The sequence below is a fragment of the Podarcis erhardii genome (genome assembly GCF_964252035.2).
Source record: "Podarcis erhardii genome assembly, chromosome: 11".
Classification (NCBI taxonomy): domain Eukaryota; kingdom Metazoa; phylum Chordata; class Lepidosauria; order Squamata; family Lacertidae; genus Podarcis; species Podarcis erhardii.
In genome coordinates, this window is record NC_138501.1 from 3,543,729 (window position 1) to 3,565,142 (window position 21,414).

Below are 21,414 nucleotides of genomic sequence, written 5' to 3' on the forward strand. Positions count from 1 at the left end.
ACAAGACAAAAAAACCGCTATACGAAGAGCCTCACGGAACGGATTAATTTCGTCTTGCGAGGCACCACTGTATTATTTAAAACACACAATTAATATATTTAATTGAAAATGTAATTAAACTAATTATATTTAAAATATTTATTTAAAAAAATAATACACAAACATATGTATGCACTTTTGTTAACAACATAGACATTGAATCCCTGTCAGGATAAAAAGGAGGGGTTTTAAGAATTGTAATAGTGATATCATTATCATCATTATTATTTTAGAAGGCTTCTAGCAAAAATGATTCACACCTCCTGTGAAGCCAGTAAATAAATGCAGCCCAAGAAGAAGAGTGCACGGGGGCGGGGGCAGAGTGGCTCCCGGAGCCCCCGCCTGGCCTTAGCAGGTAGGAGTGGCCTGGTGGCAGAAGGTGCCACTGGACTGAGAGCTCGTAGGGCGAAGTGAGGGGCTTGTTCAGCAGGGAGAGGCGGCCAGCTGTGTTGGGGTGGGAAGAGAGGAGGAGGAGGAGGAGGCACTACTGTAGCAGCAGCAGTGAAGGAGGAGGAGGAGGAGCAGGGCAGACTACATGGCTGCTGAGGCAAGTGGTGCTCAGCTCCACTCTGCCAGGTGAGCAAGTGAGCAACCGTCTACCGCTGCTGTTGTGAGTGGCACACGGGAGGCAGCTCCAGAGCAGCCGTACCTCCACTGCCACCATTGGGGGATCAAAGCAGTGCAGCACGGACTCCCTTCCTTGGAGTCGGCCATGGAGGATCTCCACAAGGACACTGCAGGACAGCATGGCCTGCAGGCCCCCCTTCCCTTGTCCACCAGGGGCTGCCAAAAAAGGCCTCCCCACCCCATGCAACTTCTAAACTCACTTTTCACTTTCCCGACCACATTTCTGAAGCCACTTTTCTTTTCTGCATCCTTGCTTTGTGACCCTGTTTTCACCTTCAGCCCCATGTCTATAGTTGACCCCCTTTGTGCAAGCTCCCTTGCACATAGACCACACCCATTGTAACCTCCCGCATCTCCCACACCCACCAAGCACTTTTTCCATCTTCCACCCAACTTTGAAGCCATCATCCCCTCCTAGTCTTCAGATCCTTTCATCTTTAACCCCATTCCCAAGCCTGCTATTCCCTTCTCTTTTTGCAACCTCCTTTGCTCTCCCATTTTCACCTTTATTTCCTTTCCCCGCCTCCTTACTTTTCACAACTCTCCATTGCGCACAGATCACCCCGTTCCCACCTCTCTCCTGTTCTGCAGCCTTCTTTGCACTCAAAACTGATGCTAATATATGCTACTGTATCTTTAAGATGAATAGGATTTTAAGAGCAAGGCTGTTAGTTTATTAAGTTAGAGAATGTTAGTTTAAGTTGATAGATGTTGTACACATGTGGGTGTTTGCTTGTTAATAAAATATCTTTTCTAAATTACTGCACTGAATTTGGAACTTCATGCTGAAGATAACGCATGGTACCAGGAGTGAAATTCAGGATTGTGGGAAGGTGCTATAGAATATTTGAGGGCTCTTTATCTCTCTCACATAAGGAAGCTAACAATTGGAAGAGTTTCTCACTTCTCCCTCTACTCAAACTGGTAGAAGTTTGAGAAAAGCAAAGGTGGAGGGACACAGATGAAAAAAAAAAGTTTTTTTAAAAAATGGCGCACACTTGAGTAAAGCAGGAATGGAGGAATACTGAGGACTTGTTCAAACTGGTTTGTTGTTTTTTTTTAAAAAAAACCAAGTAGAAATAGCAGAGATGGGTATAAGACAGAAGCTAACACCAAAAAGCTCAACGCAACAGAGCCTTTCCTAATTCAATTCTTGCAATTGTTAGTCTACTCAAATCTCTATGGCATGAGGGAGAATTTATGGGAGCTGAAGGGATGTGTGCATGTAGGAGCCACTGCCAGTTGTGCACGGTGGCCTCTGTATTCTAAGTGATGCTGCACGCAGTTGGCATACTTGAAAGAAGGCCTCTCATGTTCAGATTACACAGGACACATAAGGAATCAGTAGTGTTTATTATTTTGTAGGAAACACTGGAAAAATCAAATGTGCATTTGTCCTTTGCTTCTGTGTGTTGGTTTTCTCAACCCTGGATGAACTCTGCTTGCAGCTTCTATTGCCGACCTTAAAAAGTCACCCTGCACAAGGGTTGCAAAATCCTGGAAATCCAAACTGGGATATTTACAGGAAAGGTCGATAGGTTTGCAGAATAAAGTGCAGTAAATTTCCTGTAAATATACCATATGTCAGCTACTCCCTAAGCCTCAGAACTTCCTTTGACAGAAGTTAAAAAAACCCCACCATGAAACATTTGTATTGCAATGTGATTCAGAGATGCATTTCTTAGATATAATGTGAAAAGAACAGGTTAGCAACTGTTCTGTGCTACACTTTATAGAAAATAATCTATAGTGGTTTTGATGTGCTGTATGTGGGTGGTGATTATATTTCTTTTTTAAAATGAGAGACTATTGTTATTTTGATTATATGTTCTGTTTTGTTTTCTCTGCTCTCATCAATATCTAATCTTGTAACATATACCAAAAGGTTTCATTGTGGCTATGGTAATATTCCATTCAAAAGAAAGAGAACAAAAAATAGGTAGCAATTCACTTCAGAAGTGATTGTTTATCAAACTTCAAGCACAGCTGAATGTTCAGAAGCATTTTAAAAATAAAACATTTTCCAGGAAAATAAAGAGCTGAACAATGAGCAACAGGTTAAATTACAACAGGTAACTTAAAAGGGATGCCAAACAGAAGATCATCAAGGTTCCAGGTCATGTTTTCAAACTAAGTTACTTATTGTCAGAAACTTATTGAAGATTCTGAATTCCACAGAAAGGACTTGCAGATCTGAGTGGGCTATGTATAATTGGGATACAATAAATACATACAGTGGTGCCTCGCAAGACAAAATTAATTCGTTCCACAAGTTTTTTCTTCTTGCGAGTTTTTCGTCTTGCGAAGCACGGTTTCCCATAGGAATGCATTGAAAATCAATTAATGCGTTCCTAGGGAGACCGCCTTCAGACCAGGTCCGGGGACAGTCTGTCCCCGGACCTCTTCTGAAGGCTGGCGGGGGGAGGGGGAGAAGGACTTTTCTCCCCACTGCCAGCCTTCAGAACAGCCTTCTGAAGGCTGGCGGTGGGAAGAAAAGCCCTTCTCCCGTCGCCAGCCTTCAGAAGAGTTCCTGCAGGGCTGCCTAGGCTGCGGGGCAGACATCTGCAGCTTGGGGAGCCCTGCAGGACTTCCCCGCAGGGCTCTCCAAGCTGCGGATAGCAGCCTGCTGCCCCGCGCGAGGGGCGCTCTGCTTCAGAGCGCCCCTCGCGCGGGGCAGACATTCGCAGCTTGGGGAGCCCTGCAGGACTTCCCCGCAGGGCTCTCCAAGCTGCTGATAGGGGCAGCAGGCTGCTATCCGCAGCTTGGAGAGCCCTGCGGGGAACTCTTCTGAAGGCTGGCGGTGGGAAGAAAAGCCCTTCTCCCGCCGCCAGCCTTCAGAAGAGTTCCTGCAGGGCTGCTGAAGCAGAGCGCCCCTCACGCGGGGCAGACATCTGCAGCTTGGGGAGCCCTGCAGGACTTCCCCGCAGGACTCTCCAAGCTGCAGATAGGGGCAGCAGGCTGCTATCCGCAGCTTGGAGAGCCCTGCGGGGAACTGTTCTGAAGGCTGGCGGGGGAGAAGGGCTTTTCTTCCCACCGCCAGCCTTCAGAACACCCTTCTGAATGTTGGCGGTGGGGAGGAAAAACCCTCCTCCCACCGCAAGCCCCGGGAACAGAGGAGAGGCGCTGCGCGCCTTCTCCTCTGTTCCTGGACCTCCCACCGCAAGCCTTCAGGACAGGTCTGGGAACAGAGGAGTAGGCGCGCTGCGCTTCCCTGCTGTCCCCGGAGATTTCCCTATGGGCTTTCGTCTTGCGAAGCAAGCCCATAGGGAAATTCGTCTTGCGAAGCCGCTAAAAAAACGGAAAACCCTTTCGTCTTGCGGGTTTTTCGTTTAGCGAGGCATTCGTCTTGCGGGGCACCACTGTAGAATATTTCACAAAATCATTATTTTTAAACATACATTTATGTATCGTTTGCTATGTAGTTGACTCTCAACTTAAATGGGATTTACATTCTGGGGATAGCATGTAAAACCAAAACTGCATATTGTCAAAACACTCACTCTCTGCACCTCTGAATGCTCTTCCGAGGTGAGTGTAGTGGTGGCTGAGATTGTCTATGGTTCCCCACCCCCACTGGAAGCCTGCCCTCTTTGATTGATTGATTGATTGATTGGGAGGTAAGCAAATTAAGTACATAAGTTGCGAGTAGACTGCATTCATTCTTTCTCTGTCATGATCTTGTACATGTAATAACAGAAAAACCACCCTGCGTTCTTAACAACTGTATAGCTTGAAAGCCTGTTTTAAGAGTATTTAAGGCACTGTGCTCTCTCTCCCCCCACACACTTACTTTTAAGAAAAGTAGTACATCAACCTGAATTTTGCACCAAGAAATGTATTCAGCTCCTTTTTTGGAACAAACAACTGCAGATTTTATATATTTATTTAGGATAACCATGGTGTTGTTTTGGTATTTACCACATGTTTTCCTTATTGACAGGTGGAATGGATAGAACAGCAGGTTGTAAAAATAAGGACAAAGAGGGATTACAAACCTGGTGCCATCCAACCCGTGTATTTTAATGATCCCAAATGGCAAAGTATGTGGTACATGGTAAGTTCATATAGGCTATTTCTTGACTAAAATGTTTCATGGTAAACAAACTAGAATGCCATAACTTTGTTTTATATGAAGAAATAAAGGTTATGAAACTTGATCATATGAGCTGTTACCAATTCAGGATCTGTGTTTAGAATTCCAATACGTTAGGTTTTATCATGGTAGAGGGAGACGGGAACCTGTGTTAGCAGAGAGAAATTCTTTTCTTGAAGGATGTTGCATTTATCTTTAATTAAAGCTATAATTTCTTGAGAAGAAGCATAGATCCCAGAGTGATGATACGGTACTTTTGTGGTTTTCTGACCAACATTAGTGCAAGCTTCTTCCTTTCTCCCTAAATTGGATTACAGCAATGCAGTTTATATGGAGCAAACAAAGTATGAAAATTTCTGTAGGTGCAAAAAGCAGCCCACAAGGGTTTGGTCTGGAGTCAGCAGGTCACATAACATTATGCCAATCCTTGGTCAATATGACTAGTTGTGAGGGTTTTCTGTGCTCATTTCAGGGTTCTGGTTTTTACTCTTAAAATCCTAAAGGTCATAGTATTTCAGGAATCACCCCCTTGGTTATAAACTTGCCCAAGAAGATGATTCTGCTTTTAAGGCTGTTTTCTCTGTCCCCACCCAATCAGAAGTTTGGTGGGTAAGTACAAAGGTGGAATTTGATACCGAGACATGGAATGCTGGCCTCCCAAAGGATATATTATCTTTCTCCATCAATGCTCACTTTAAGGAGGACACAAAGAACAGTGTAGTTTTATTAGGGATTCTTAAGGTAACTCTTCTGAATGAGCCTTATCAAAGCTGTTTTTACTGTTGCTATAACCTTTCTAATTTTTCCAAATTTTTTATTTGCTGTTTTATTTGTTTATAATATTTTTTTCATATAAAATTCTCTGCTGTCTTTTGTTATACTTATTCTCAAGGCTCCCAAGCCCTATTCATGCATTATTAAAGTTAAAGTGTGTTGGAGATCCCCGGGGCTGTGCGTGCCAACCCTGCCCCTTTCACCTTAGACCTATTAAATCAGTTGGCTTGCTTTCAAGGCTCCCTGTGATCAGGAATGCTGGTCATGCAGGGTGACTTGTAAGCTTTTCAAGCAAACATTCAGACCTTGCTGTTTAACATTGCAAGATCAAGGTGGAGGGGGCAATGCACAGCCCTGCCCATCCAACATGTTTTTATTTCAAGGAACTCATTGTGACTGGATTGAGGAGGCACTTTGCTGGTAAAACAGTTGGTCTGATATTTCAACAAGTAGCTTCAGGTGATAAGTTTAAAAGAATCCTTCCAGATATTGTGCTGTTGTTTTATGAATGTAAATATCATTGCAGATGAAATTATTTTCCATTTTTTTGAGCAAATGGTGCAGAAACAAACAACTTAGAAAGTTTTATTAGTAACTAGTGTTTGCATTGGTGGCTATAACAGCATTATCTTTAAAATAGTAATATACCACTATGCAATTGTTCAGATCTTGATTAACAAATAGCCTAGCAATGAAAAGAGCTGACCTAAGTTTATTGTTCCAACTTTTTCATCAAAGACCTTTCATTCATATTTCTCAAATGATCTTTATTATAATTCTGTTGACTCCTACTATCTAAGGGACATAACTCAGCATGCTTTGCATGCTGCTGTCTTATATGCTACTCATAAACGTAGTTACTTGGAATAAATACTATTAGTCTAAATTAATTTAGGGTCACATCTGAAAAGAATTTCATCTTTAGAACTGATTCTGAGTAGAATTGCTATAGGGAAAGCAGAGTTTGGAGTGTAAGACTCTGGAGATGCTGCATTCAAATGTACATAGTACTTTGGAGTTTGGGCATACGTAGCATCACCTTTAGGGACGCGGGTGGCGCTGTGGGTTAAACCACAGAGCCTGGGACTTGCCGATCAGAAGGTTGGCGGTTAGGATACCCGTGATGGGGTGAGCTCCCGTTGCTCTGTCCCAGCTCCTGCCAAGCTAGCAGTTTGAAAGCACGCCAAAGTACAAGTAGATAAATAGGTATCGCTCTGGCGGGAAGGTAAGCGGTGTTTCCGTGCGTGGCTCTGGTTCGCCAGAAGTGGTTTAGTCATGCTGGCCACATGACCCGGAAGCTGCACGCCGGCTCCCTCAGCCAATAAAGCGAGATGGGCGTCGCAACCCCAGAGTCGGCCACGACTGGACCTAATGGTCAGGGGTCCCTTTATCTTTACCTTTACAGCATCATCTTTATGCAGTGAAGTGGGGTGGGAGCTGGCGCTCAAGCCTAAATTAGATTCAAGTACAGGTTCTGGTGTGCACAAATATGACATTCAGATGTGTGGGTGGGATGGGATGGAAAGACCAGATAGATCTTATGAAGACTCTCTAAGCCATGCTTTGATGTCTACCTAAGAGAAGAACTAAACAAACAAAAGATTAAATGGCAGATCAGAGTATTCACATCAACTTTCTTCATCTCAAACACCATTTTAAATTGAGGCCACACATTTATCTTTAAATAATGGGAATGATGTGTATACGTTTGTACTTCTTAATGAGCAGCAGTAAATAATTTTCTAGTAAAGTGTCCCTAGAACCAATATTCATTAAACTAGTATTTTTCACACAAAAATGTAGAAATACGACATTTAATCTTGACTAGGGATGAATGAGCCCATTATAGTATTAATTTCCAGTTTTACATGGGGACAAAACCAGTGCTATTTTTCTAGAAAAGACCAATGCTCACCACGAACTCACTTTTGTTCTTATATAATAGCAATGGTGCCCACCTGAGAGGTGCTGGAACTGAGTTCAAGCTGAAAATAAGCTTTGGACGGGACTAAGTCTGTGCTGTCCTGTTTCTGTGTGGGTTTTAAAGAGAAAATCTGTTGAAACCTGCAACATAATATACATTTAAAAAGTGGGGGAAATTACTTAAATGGTGGTCCAAGTGGTAACATTAAGCTTAGTACCTATCAGGTGATATTTTTCTCCTTGCTGAGAATGAGATGGTTTCACTTTAATTTTTTTATTGGTCTATAGTGTGTCAGACACCGGAGGAAACAATCCCCAGGAGCGAATAAGACAAGGAAAAGTCCTTGCCATCCGCTTTTTATTCAATATTTACAGAGAGAGGCTTGGAACACAGCCTCTTGGAATAATGGCATTGTCCCGAGTGACTCTCCACTCCCCTTTTCTCCCACTTCCTCATTCATCATTGGCATCATCTCCCCTACGGGTGGCGCTGAGGGCCCTTTGCTTCTGAGCGCTCTGCTCTACTACAGTCATAGCTCGGGTTGAATGTGCTTCAGGTGAGCGCGTTTGAGTTGCGCTCCGTGGCAACCTGGAAGTAACGGAGCGTGTTACTTCCGGGTTTCACCGCTTGCACATGCGCAGATGCTCAAAATGATGTCGCGCGCATGCGCAGAAGCGGCAAAAAGCGGCGTGCGCAGACATGCCGTTGCTGGTTACGTTTGCTTCTAGATGCAAACGGGACTCTGGAACGGATCCCGTTCGCATCTAGAGGTACCATTGTACTTTCAAGGCTGGCCAGGTTCTGGGAATGGGGTCTGGAATGCTTTCTAAAGACCCTCTGTTGCCCTCCTGGTGCTTCCTCTTCCTCCTCCTCCTCCTCCTCCTCCTCTCCCATTATTTCCCAGCTTTCCCCCTCATCTGCCTCTGAGCTGTGATCTCCCTCAAACCCCTAATTCTGAACTAAGGGTCAGGCTGGGAGGCAGTTTCCACCATTCCTCCTCTGCCCAGTCCCTGACATAGTGTGGGGTTTCAGTAATTGTTGGACACTTCACTTATGACTGTTGATTTTACTTTCAGAGAAAATAATCAACCCACTGCCCACAAACGTTTGGCAGCCCCTGACTTAGCATGATGTATGAGTCAGGTCAATTTGTGCAAAGTGTGTGTAGCAACATAACATGTTTACACACACCAGCTCTTGTGTCCTGGCATTGTAGATTAAAGCATGTTCTTGGTGAACTTTGGTGAGCCCTAGCTCTGGCTGAAATAAAACTTTATAGTCCCAGCTATTGGTTCACTTAGAAAAAGCAGCTTACGAGAGGTCTCCCAAGCTCAATTTGTTTTATGATGAACATTTTCAGTTTTTTCACATGTGTTTCAGGAGTATGAACGGACACGTTTCTTAAAAGAATTCTTCTTGTTGTTTTTTAAAAAATGCATGTGAACTGAATTCCTGGAGGGAGCTGCCAAAAGTTCTATTTACTGGCTTCTGAACCTGCTGAATAAAATGCCACAAGCATCTTAAACTCTGCAAGGGAGAAAGAAATGTCAAGGGTGATGGATCTTTAGCTTATCGTAGCATCAGTTTACACTGTTGATATGCTTGTGAATTCTACTGGCACTGTGTATGGCTTTTAAATGAAAAATACTGGTCCAGATTCAAAGAGCTGTTTAGGCTTTCAGAAGAGAGGTGTCACAAGTTGCTTCTGAAACTCTCCTCTGTTTGCTGTGGAGTATTGTTGGGGAGCTACTGTTTGAGAAAAATAACTCTAAAGCTCCCATTGGCTCATAGAACTAGTTTTACAGTTCTTTGACCCTTGGCCAGTATATTCCTTTTTCATGTTTGCTTGAGGCATTGCAAATCATGATGGCAGAGTGTGTAATAAACTGAGCTCATAGACTTATTTGCTGACTTTATTGATGTTTAGCTCCTGATCAGTATGCATTCTCAGTAACCACATCTTAGAGTTGTTAGTATGAATATCATAAGTATTTCAAAGTACAGCAGCTCATTATATACTCATTGCTGCTGCAGCAGAGAAAAATTAATAGAGTGGTACATGAGTATTTAACCAATACACCTTAATGGCTCCAAAGTCCTAATAAACAGAAATTGTTGATAAATACAGACTTAATTTATGTGAGGCTCTTAATTATTTCATTCCCATAAATTGCATGTATCCCTTTCCAGAATGACAATACCATTTTGTTCATCATCGTTCAAATGACGTATCTATTATAGGCAGCATTTCTGTGAGGTTTAACTATTCAAACAGAACATGACAAAGTGACATAGTATTCTTTATACACACAGCTACTTTACTCCATATTTCACTAACACAATCAAACAAACTTTTTGTATTCAGCCAGTTTTAAAAATAAGAGAGTATTTTTTTAACCAGTCTTATTTTAGAGACATATCACTGTTTCCAGTGGCAACATATTTCTTCGGGGCCGCATGGGTGATTGCCTGCTTACCTGAGCCACAGTATGTGGCCCAAACAAATAATTATTTCAAAGTACATGAGAAGCTGCATGGTTTTGCACAAGGTACAATTTGTGGAGGGAATTTCACCCAACTGATAAAACTACCGTATTTTTCGCACCATAGGACGCACTGACAATAGGACACACCTTGTTTTAGAGGGGGGAGAACAAGAAAAAAAATATCTCCCCCTCTCTGCCCAGCGCCCCTTCAGCGAAGCGGCAGGAGGCGCTGCGCAGAGAGGGGGAGAATTTTCCCCCTCTTGTTTTCCCGCTCTAAAACAAGGTGCCGTTCAGGCGGCTACCTTGGAAGCCTGGAGAGCAAGAGGGGTCGGTCCAGGCTTCAGGTTCCTTTCGACCTGCTCTTTGGGGCTGGCGGGGGAAGCCCACCACCAGCCCCAAAGAATAGGTCAGGGAGCAGCGGAAAGGCGCAGTGGAGAGGCTGCTGCCATAGTCGCGCGTCACCTCTCCAGCTGGGAGAGGGTCACGGGGGGCTTCTTTTGCCCTGCGCGCGCTCTCCCGGCTGGAGAGGTGACGCGCGGCTATAGAGGCTCCTGCCATAGCCGTGCGTCACCTCCCCAGCTGGGAGAGGGTCACGGGGCTATGGCTGCTTTTGCCCCGCGCGCGCTCTCCCGGCTGGAGAGGTGACGCGCAGTTATAGAGGCTCCAGCCATAGCCGCGCGTCACCTCTCCAGCTGGGAGAGGGTTGCGGGGGGTTTCTTTAGCTATGGAGGCTCCTGCCATAGCCGCGCGTCACCTCTCCACCTCTCATTTTTGAAGGGGAAAAAGTGCGTCCTATAGAGCGAAAAATACGGTAGGTTCTATTCCATGGGATACAATATGTATTTGTCAATTAATTACATCCTCATCTCTAAGTCACTGAGATACAAAATACATATATAAGTACAGTGCTCATTTTGGATCATGCAGCCATTACTGTCGAGGTCAAGTGGGGAAACATATTGTCTTACAATCCAGTTTGGCAATTGGATGCTTCAGTATTGTCAAAGCAAGAAAAATTGTCAACCAAGTTAAAGGAATGCCTTTATTTGAATAGTACTCTGGATGTTAACCTTGTATGGGATTTGGGATATGGGAGACCATGAAATCAGTTATTAGGGAAGTATATTTAAGAGAAACATAACATTTTTGGAGGCACAGAGAGGCAGATAAAGATTATTTGCTTATGGGGATAGCAAAGTTAAAAGTCAAATGCAGACACACTGGTAGTTCTAAAATTTACAAGAAATTACTAGTGAAAGGTGTGCTCTAAACATTTATATGATACAATCATACACAGTATGTGGTCCATGGAGAGATTATAATAGTTATTGATTGCTGCTTGACTGGAGATCGTGCACTTTTGAAAATCCAAGAAAGGCTTTTCACTCAGTAGACGATATGCCAACCTATGAAATATGGCACATAGCACTAACTGAGAAAATAACATCAGTGCAGTTTAGCCCAAGGTGAAATCCAGCAGGATAAGTCAGATGAGATCTGAGTCCCCTTTTTCGCATAGGAAAATTGTCACATGAGAGATTTACAGCCCTCATTTTCTCAACACTCATTCTGGAAAGCTACACTTACGCAGTGCAAGGTATTACAAGCTGTGAATGCATTGTTACGTTTTTTTGGATGCTGGCGATCCTTGCTTGTAATAATTTCAGACTCAAAACTTATTTTTGCTATGATTATTACAACATTTAATTACAATTTTCAATAAAATAAAAATAAAAAGATTTAAGTTCAGGCTTGCCTTGGCTCTGGTTGGTTCTATGACTAAGTGTTCCAGAGCACAATGATTTAGGATATTGAGAAGTTTTTTTTCCAGATGAGAAAGCTTCAAGCCTAAGCCAGCAACAAACAATTGCCTCTGCTGGGATGTTGTTGCCGGAGGACTGGAACAGCTAAAGAGCTCAGGGGAATAGCTGAGGTGCTTGAGAAAGATACCTCTTTCTGCTTGATGAAATCAGGTAGAGCATCTGTTCTCAGTAGGGTTGCTCTTCCCCTGAAAGAGCAGGTACATTGTCTGGAGGTACTCTTTGATCCAGAATGGTCACTAGAGATACAGATGGCCTTCATGTCTTGGAGTGCCTTTTTTCAAACTTCAGCTCTTCCCGAATAGAGATTACTGACCACAGTTGGCCATACTCTAGTGATGTCGTGTTTGTAGTATTGCAATGTGTTCTACATGGAGCTTTGTCCTTAAATCACCTGGAAGTTATAATTGGTACGGAATACAGTTGTCAGAGTACTGCCATATGACACCAATCCTGAAAGAGGTTCTTTGGATACATATACAGTCATACCTTGGAAGTCAAATGGAATCCGTTTTGTTAGTCTGTACGACTTCCAAAGCATTCAAAAACCAAATCACGGCTTCTGATTGGGTGCAGGAAACTCCTGCAGCCAATCAGAAGCTGTGGAAGCCCCGTCGGACAGTCAGGTTCCAAAAGAACATTCGAAAACCGGAACACTCACTTCCTGGTTTGCGGCGTTCGGGAGCCAAAACGTCGGGAGTTCCAGGACGTTCGGGATCCAAGGTACGACTGAACACTTCTTGCTGGAATTTAAGATGCTGATGTTGACCCATAAAGACCTAAATGACTTGGGACCCAAATATCAAAGGGAGTGCATCTGCCTGTATTACCCTGCCACGTCTCTCTATACACCATACCATCATCAAAGAGTGTCTAGAGCCACACTAAGCAATACTGACACAAATTGTGGACAGTATTTCCAAAAGTTTGAGCTATTTTTGAGGCAAAGATCAGCTGTTTCCCAGACCTATAGGTTTTTCCAATTCAGTTATACTCTTCCTTGTTTATCTAAGGCCATTCCTGGTCCTCCAGCTCCTCCTCCTCAGGGAGGCCATGTGACAGCCCAGCTGTGTGTGCATCACCTTTGACTGGGAACGTGCCTTCGGTTTGGGCTCAGGCAGCAGCGGCAGCGCTGCATGTGTGGGTACACACAGTTCTACCTTCTCCCTCCCTGCCTCCTCCTTTCTCTCACGGAGGGATATCTGGGTGCCTTGTTCTGCTTTGCTCCTGCGCGACCTCCTCCCCCCAGGTGTGTATTGTCCCTCCCTCCTCTTTTCTCTCCCCCATCTTGCTCTCTTGCTCCCTCCTCCTCCTCCTCCTGCACCCTCCAGCCCCCTCTCCCTCCTCGTGTTCTCTCCCTTGCTCAGTCCGCTGCTCCCTGTTGTCTTTGTCCTCCCCTCCTGCACGGTTATTTCTTCTCCGTCCCCCCTGCTCCCTTTCTTTTTCCGCCCCCATCAGTGGCTGGCTGAGTCTGACCTGATGGCATCTGCCACTCCTCCTGCCTGCCTCTTGCTCCCATCGAGAAGCCCACCACGATGATCCGAAACTGATCACTGCAGAAGGGCTCGCAGGGCACATGGAGGTCGGGGGTAAGGGTATGGGCAGCGGGAGAGGCAGGCAGGCAGGCGCAGGGGGAGGGGTGGCACTTCTGGCAACTTTTTTCTAAGAAAAATGTGCTGCCCAAGTTCATACAACCTTTCCCACAAGACAATTTAAAGAGGCTGAGAGCACCCTGCCATTTATATACAGCATATATATGTCATTGCATGTGATCTTTGGCAATCACTCATAGCCTCAACTTCGTTGGACTGGTCATGTTGTGCCTGATGATCCTCTTCCAAAGCAACTACTCTATTCCAAACTTAAAAATGGAAAGTGTAATGCTGGTGATCAACAAAAGAGGTTTAAAGACTTTCAAGGCAAATCTTTTAAAATGTAGTATAAACACTGACAACTGGGAAACACTGGCCTGCGAGTGCTCCAGTTGGAGAACAGCCTTTATCAAAGGTGTCATGGGCTTTGAAGATACTCGAACTCAGGACGCAAGGGAGAAATGTGCTAAGAGGAAGTCACGCTTGGCAAATCCACACCGTTATCAACTGCTGCCCAGAAACCAATGTCCCCACCGTGGAAGGACGTGTGGATCCAGAATTGGCATCCATAGTCACTTACGGACTCATTGTTAAAACTGTGTTTATGGAAGACAATCTTACTCGGCTACGAGTGATCGCCAAAGAAGAAGAAGATATAAGGAAGGCATACCAGTGATGGTAAAGATTTTGCTCTTGTTGGAGAAGAGAAAGTTCAGGCAAGGACAGTCTGCTGACATCACTAAAGGAGAAAGCTGACTTGTGGCAGGTTTCCAAACCTTTTCAAAGGAATAGGGTTTATAATCTCACACCCTTTTCTACAGCCCAAGGTACATGGCTTGTCTGAGCCAAATAACAGAACTTATGAGTCATTTCCTTCAGTGAGCTGCCTATGGGCTAATTTCTTAGTGTTAATAGAAATGGAAGAAACCTGCCAGATCAGTTGGATATTTTGGATGAAGAAGACTAAACGGGACTCATCATTTATTTTATTGTAAGATAAGAGATGAAAAACCTATGAGTGGGTTGGACATTGGTCAGTCCATTCTTTTCTTTAGTTTTGGCAATTTATTATTATTATTATTATTATTATTATTATTATTATTATTATTATTATTTTATTTATACCTTGCCCATCTGGCTGGGTTTCCCCAGCCACTCTGGGCGGCTTACAACATATCTAAAAACATAATAAGAACATTGATCTTTAAAAATTTCCCTAAACAGGGCTGCCTTCACATGTCTTCTAAAAGTCAGATAGTTGTTTATTTCCTTGACATTTGATGAGAGGGTGTTCTACAGGGTGGGCGCCACTACCAAGAAGGCCCTCTTCCTAGTTCCCTGTAACTGCTTCTCACAGTGAGGGAACCACCAAGAGAAGGCCCTCAGTGCTGGACCTCAGTGTCCGGGCTGAGCAATAGGGGTGGAGACGCTCCTTCAGGTATATTGGGCCAAAGCCATATAGGGCTGTAAAGGTCAGCAGCAACACTGAATTTTGCTCGGGAACATACTGAGAGCTAGTGAAGATCCTTTATGACTGGTGTTATATGGTCCCACCGGCCACTCTCAGCCACCAGTCAAGCTGCTGCATTCTGGATTAGTCATCTTCCAAGTCCCCTTCAAAGGTAGCCCCACATATGCAGCAACATGTGAGAGGGCATTCTCTCCTGTGGCACTCTGATTGTTGAGCACCCATCCCTAACATTTTCCATAGACACCAACCCTGATGAGTTTTTGGCATCTTTTTATTTGCCAAACTAACTGGTTAGTTGACTGAAGATGTTCTGTTGATCTCATGGTGCTGTCATATAATCTTAATTTATTATTGTAGTAGTTTGATTTTTTTTAGATTGTTTTTACTGTATTATGTATTATATTTTATGTTGTACCCTGCCATGGGATTAATTTTAGTGAAGGACAGTTTAAAAATAAATAATAAAAAGTATATTTTGAGTGCATGGCCGTTTGGGGGGGAGGGAGGGGGAGAATAACCAGCTATGTTTACGAGAAACTATGACTGACAGGGTCAAAATACCTTGAAAATGAATCTTGAAATAGAACTGAAATCTTTATGCTATAAACTGTGCAATGCCTTGGACAGACTGTCATTTAAGTAGCCCAGCCTTGTTTGTTTACAAATCAGAAACATTATAAAACTTGCTCTTCAGCATATTGCATTGGGATTTCTAAAGTAAGTAAAAAATGAGAAAAAGCGGGGTTTTAAAAATACATTGAGACAAAATGGTTGTACACAAAAAAAGAGAAAGAAAGGAAACTACTAGCAAAAAGAGTTATCAAAATTTACCTGGCAGGGGAAAAGACCAAGGATTAAATTTAAAATTTTAACAGTTGTAAAAAAAAGAGGTGGATTCTCATTGCCAGACTTAAAACTACTGTTCTTAACCTGAAGCACCACTTTAGCTAATGGGGCCTCCTGCTGCTGCCGCGCTGCCGGAGCACGATTTCTGTTCTCATCCTGAAGCAAAGTTCTTAACCTGAAGCACTATTTCTGGGTTAGCGGAGTCTGTAACCTGAAGCTTCAGGTTAAGAACAGCTTCAGGTTAAGAATGGACCTCCGGAACGAATTAAGTACTTAACCCGAGGTACCACTGTACTATGAAGCAGCTTGTATGATCTAGTTAAAGGAATTAAAGAATACAGGATTGTTAGACCTGGAATGTTATGGGAAACATTATGGGTAGCATGCTTATTTGTGGTATGATAAGGTAAAAATACACAAAGAATTTTAAAATCATTGCAGAAGAAGGAGTATATATGGAATATAGACTAGATACTAAGCTTTATTAGAAAAGAAAACACCTTTATGGTTATCACCTATAGAAGCCAGTCAGTACTCAAAATAAAATAAATATGATGGAAAAGTGGGGTAAATATAGAGATATATTTTTCTGGAAATGTATGTAAATTGAAAAAGTTTGAAGAAATCTGAGAATGGATATCAGATTGGTTTCAATATTATCACACCAATGAGTATTTTAAAAAGGATCTATTAAAAGGTTTTATTATGAGTTCTGATTTTGGGGGGAAATGCTTGAAGGAAGAGAGAAATTGAATTCAAAATGTATAAATTATTATTAGAATGGGAGGCGAAAGACGAAATCGTGTAATTGGTAATGATGAAAAGGGTTAAGATTTAGGACACAATATAGAAATAAGCAATATAGAAATAAGGCCAATACATGGCACTTTAAAAAAAATACCTACTTGCCACCTTTACAAATTCCAAAGCACTAACAGATTGCATGGAGTGCAAGGGAACTGATTTTGGGGGGGGGGGGGAGTGAATGAACTTTTGAGAACTCTTGTGGCTAGTATGTGTTGCTATGATACTTGTTCTAAGAATTTATTCCCCCCTTTTCTGCTTGTTCTCATGGAGCCCAGGGGAGTTGGAGCAAAGCACCACTCCTGAGGAAGGCCTGAATAGGATACTCATTAAAAGGATTCACACTCTCTGTGGTTCCCAAATGTCAGCCTCATTTCTTTATAAACTCACCTCCATACAAAACAAAGAAAATATGAGAGAGAACAGTTCATTTTTCATTTAACATAAACTGGTGTACAAAAGCTCTGTCATAGCTGCTCTTCAATAAGCACCTAAAGTGGCAATTATTTGGGGGGAATTGTTTTGGCTACAGGTTCTTAGCTGCTGTTCCCCTCCTGCTGGTGCTGCACTAAACATGCCAGGAACTCTTTTTTTGTAGATATAAAGGAATCTGGATAAGTTTCCAGACAGCTATTTCAGGGATTATACAGTACATAACACTGCCTCTCCCTTCCCACCCACCCCAACCTGCCCACCCACCCCAAGCATTTTTTGTGTTTCCATGGCTATTCTGTGCAGGCACTTTGTCTACTTTTATCCACATGCAGTTGTGTTGAAAAATTCAAATACACTTTCTCCCCCCAGCAATCAAGTGTACTGTACTATGGAATGCTTAGAAAAGAGCTGTGGGGTTTCTAAAGGCCCATAATAACAATTAAGTGGTCTAATAACTATACCCTGATATGATGAGCGATCTCAAAAGAAATAACTAGTTCTGTTTTCATTTCATTTAGCGTCCCTTTCAAATTATCTTGCTGTTTGTTAATTAGGGCATTGATTTTCTGTCTCTCCAGTTTAAATCAATATGCTCATTTGTGGATAATTAAATTGGTTATACTAATGAATAGGCTAAAATTTCCTTGCATTGCACAGGCAACTAATTTCCTGCTTTTTTTTCTTGTTTATTTTTCTTCCTATAGCACTGCAGCGATAATATAAACCTCTGTCAGTCAGATATGAATATTGTAGGTGCTTGGAGGAGAGGCTACACTGGAAAGAATATTGTGATCACCATCTTGGATGATGGCATTGAAAGAAACCACCCAGACTTGATGCAGAATTATGTGAGTCTCCACAGTGCTTCGGATAGCTGTTTTATTCTTTTATGCTTATTTGTTTATTTCAACAATTTGTATACTTCTTAATTACAGTATCCTCTGAAAAGGTGTGCAGGAGACACAGTAGAATGAAACTTACAATTTTCATTTTGCAAGCCATGCATCTGAGACATGGGCACCACTAACTGCTGAAATTTTACCTATCAGTAAACCGAATCTGGTCTTGCCCTACACAAACAAGCTCAAATGTAATGCATTTGCTGTGTTGTTTCAATAATTAATCTTGTCTTGGTCTTTTGCTATGTGGCCATATTTGGTGTACTTTTCAGGTGAGCAATATTCTGAATCACTGCATCAGTCACAGCAATCCATGCCCTCTTACGCCAGGCCACACCCTACTACCCCAATGTTGGCAGCCCTCTTTCAGATAGAGTTGCTGATGAACAGGATTCTGAATTGCTGCACAATTCACACATAATCTATGCTCAGGGCCATTATCCCTGTTTTGATTGCTGCGAGTCCAGCTACCATACCAACAAAGCACCAATAATATCTCTAAACTCCAGTATTCAAAAGTATCTGGTGGTATTTTCTGCTACACTTCCTGTTCGGCACTATCCTTAGCTTGCTACTGGAATATATTATTAGGACATGGTTAGAATCTCAATAGTTAACACATTTCTAGATTCTCACTGAGCATAAATTAACCAGGGATTACTAACTCCACCCCATTCAAGTCTTTCATGAATTTAACAGATCAACTTAATTCTCCACGTCGTTTGCTACCTATTACCTAAGCTAAAAAATTCACATAAGAGAAAATGACATTAATGTTTAATTGTATTACATATGTGAATGAATATATTTTGGCAATGTTATACAGAATCACTTGAAGGCAATAGACTATAATTAGTTTTGAACAAAGGTGAAATAAAGATTAATCTGCCTCATCATTCTACCACATCAAATAACAAGAGTTGCAAAGATACACAGATGTTTACATTGTTTTCTACAGGCAAATGTGGAGAAGACAGAACCACATTTCACATCCATTAAAAGTTGCATATGCTCCCTGAAGATACAAAAAAATATGTCATCTAGTAGCTACTGTTAATAAAGATACACTTTCCCCAAACGGCTTTATTTTTCAAGTTGTATGTTTAAATTCTTTATTGACGCATGGAAATGTTTCCTTCAGGCAAATAATGTTCTCTTAGAATTATTTAAATTGCTTGGCCTTTTAACAAGAATAATGTAATTGTGAACAAACTATTTATTACTGTGATAAAGAGGATTTTGATAAAGAAAAGAAATTTGAAATATAGTAAATAACTAAAACTACACAACTAAGTACTACTTAGATTAAAACAGTAGTTTTCATAAATTATAAAAAAATATTTTAATGCAACTTCAATTTTCCAGAAGTAATTTAAATAATATATAAATCCTGCAGGTTTAGAACATGTATTGCTTTCCTAAACCATGCAGCAACCACAAAACCACAGGAATGTTAGTTAACCTAATTACACTCCTGTAGAAACCTGCTGAGGAATGTATGAGCCAGATGAGTCAATGGCTAATTAATGAGGATCTGCAGTTCATTCTTTTTCCATCTCTCTTTCCATTTCCCTTCTCTGTTGACTACAGGACCCAGATGCCAGTTTTGATGTCAATGGTAATGATATTGACCCCATGCCTCGTTATGATGCCAGCAATGAAAACAAGTAAGGCCACTCCTCTGGGGAAAGCAAGGCATTGTAAATTCAATTGTATCATGTGCTCTCTCTTTTTTCTACAGCACTAATTGCACAAGTTGAAAAATTCTATTTTTGTTAGAATTTTTAACTTTTATCTAGTAAAGGTAATGCAGGGTATGAATTGTGTCTTTTGCATCTCACATATACATGACATATGGTGAAGAAGCTGTTTGAGCATATACAATATGATATGTGTGTGTGTGTGTGTGTGTGTGTGTGTGTGTGTATGTGTGTGTGTGTATATATATATATATATATATATATATATATATATATATATGCAGGTTTTGGTGTCCTCGGGTGTCTTCCCGTGTAAAAGTTGGGGTGTCTAGGCGACGTTTCGACGAGGTCTCACTCGTCATCTTCAGGCTGGTGCTTTCGGCTTCTTGTTACTGGAACAGAGCAGGATCTCAGTGTTTGAGTTCCTATAAATACTGTAGAGGGGGTGTGGTGTATAGCCTCCAATGTTCTGGGCAGAGAGGAAGTTCCCAGGCTAGTGTGCCTTTTCTTCTTTTGTTCCTTAATTACTTGAGAGATATCTTGAGTGATTTCTTGAGTGATATCCTGAGTACCACTTAGGTGGGTCATTAGGTGTGGATTAGTTGCTAAAGTCTTTGTGTCTTGACCTCTTGAACTTTGTGAAGAGTTTTCATGAGAAGATGGCTGTACTGTATTTAGTTGTGCTCTGGCTTGGCTTCTTCTCATCGAGACCTCGTCGAAACGTCGCCTAGACACCCCAACTTTTACACGGGAAGACACCCGAGGACACCAAAACCTGCATATATATATATATATATATATATATATATATATATATATAAACTATGTATATGGTTAGATCTTTGAATAAAGTTGAGTTACAAATATTTAAACTGCATTTATTTTCAGAATGGTATTGGTGATACTTTCTCAGGTAGCTTCTGATACTTGCTTGTAATTCTGGTGTCTAGGTGCTGCTTTGAGTAATCCAAAACTGGTTGCTGTGTCTATACCAAACAGGAATCAAATACGTAGAGTTGTTGTTCACTAGGTTCATAAAATGCCTATTTTTTCTGTCTGTCTGTGACTGGAACATAGTTGAACATAGTTCGCTGTATTGTGGTCTGGCAAGCGTCATTTTTGCAGTCTCAGGGTGGTCATAAAACCAAGAGACTTACTGAGTTCCTATTGGCTCACCATACATGACAGGTAGACTAAAATGGCTCAGTGGCTGTCAAGTTGTGTAGACAAGGTATGGGGCTAGTCTGCCTATTATTACCTGAATACAGAAAGGTGGAGAAAAAACCTATGTGGAAGCTCCAAAAACTCCGTAACTCTTAAAAGCACAAGTTCCCTTTTGTGAGTCTTAATATGCTTCTCCCCTGTTTAGGAAACAAAATACATTTATGGTGGGAATAGTATGGTCAGGGCCTAAGGGCAGATGTGCCACTTCCTTTCTGTATGACTAAGCTGAGCAGTTTTATTGACTTGACTTCTCTGTTGTGGACATCTGAGAACTGGCTGACCAGCAGCCCTTCAGATATCTTTGTTGCAGGCTTTTTAGGACTTTAAAACAGCACTTTGAATTGCATCTGAAGATACACTGGGAGGCACTGCAGAACTTTAAGCATCAGCAATATATGTTTGATATGAGGGTCCAAGTTAACGTCACAACTACAGTGGTACCTCGGGTTAAGTACTTAATTCGTTCCGGAGGTCTGTTCTTAACCTGAAACTGTTCTTAACCTGAAGCACCACTTTAGCTGATGGGCCTCCAGCTGCTGCCGCACCACCAGAGCATGATTTCTGTTCTCATCCTGAAACAAAGTTCTTAACCCGAGGTACTATTTCTGGGTTAGCAGAGCCTGTAACCTGAAGCATGTGTATTAATTAATTAATTTATTTACGGCTATTAGCCCATAAAA

At 42.0% G+C, this 21,414-nt stretch overlaps 1 protein-coding gene across 2 annotated transcripts in view; it reads left to right on the top strand.

Moving 5' to 3' along the window:
• Window positions 1-21,414, top strand: part of LOC309352473 (proprotein convertase subtilisin/kexin type 5-like) — a 169,413-nt gene that overhangs the window by 48,889 nt on the left and 99,110 nt on the right. For both annotated transcript variants that reach the window (XM_081880950.1, XM_081880951.1), the window contains exons 3-5: window positions 4,607-4,720; window positions 17,616-17,759; window positions 19,401-19,477. In XM_081880950.1, coding sequence (XP_081737076.1) covers window positions 4,607-4,720; window positions 17,616-17,759; window positions 19,401-19,477 — 335 coding nt within the window. The remainder of the gene's footprint in view (window positions 1-4,606; window positions 4,721-17,615; window positions 17,760-19,400; window positions 19,478-21,414) is intronic.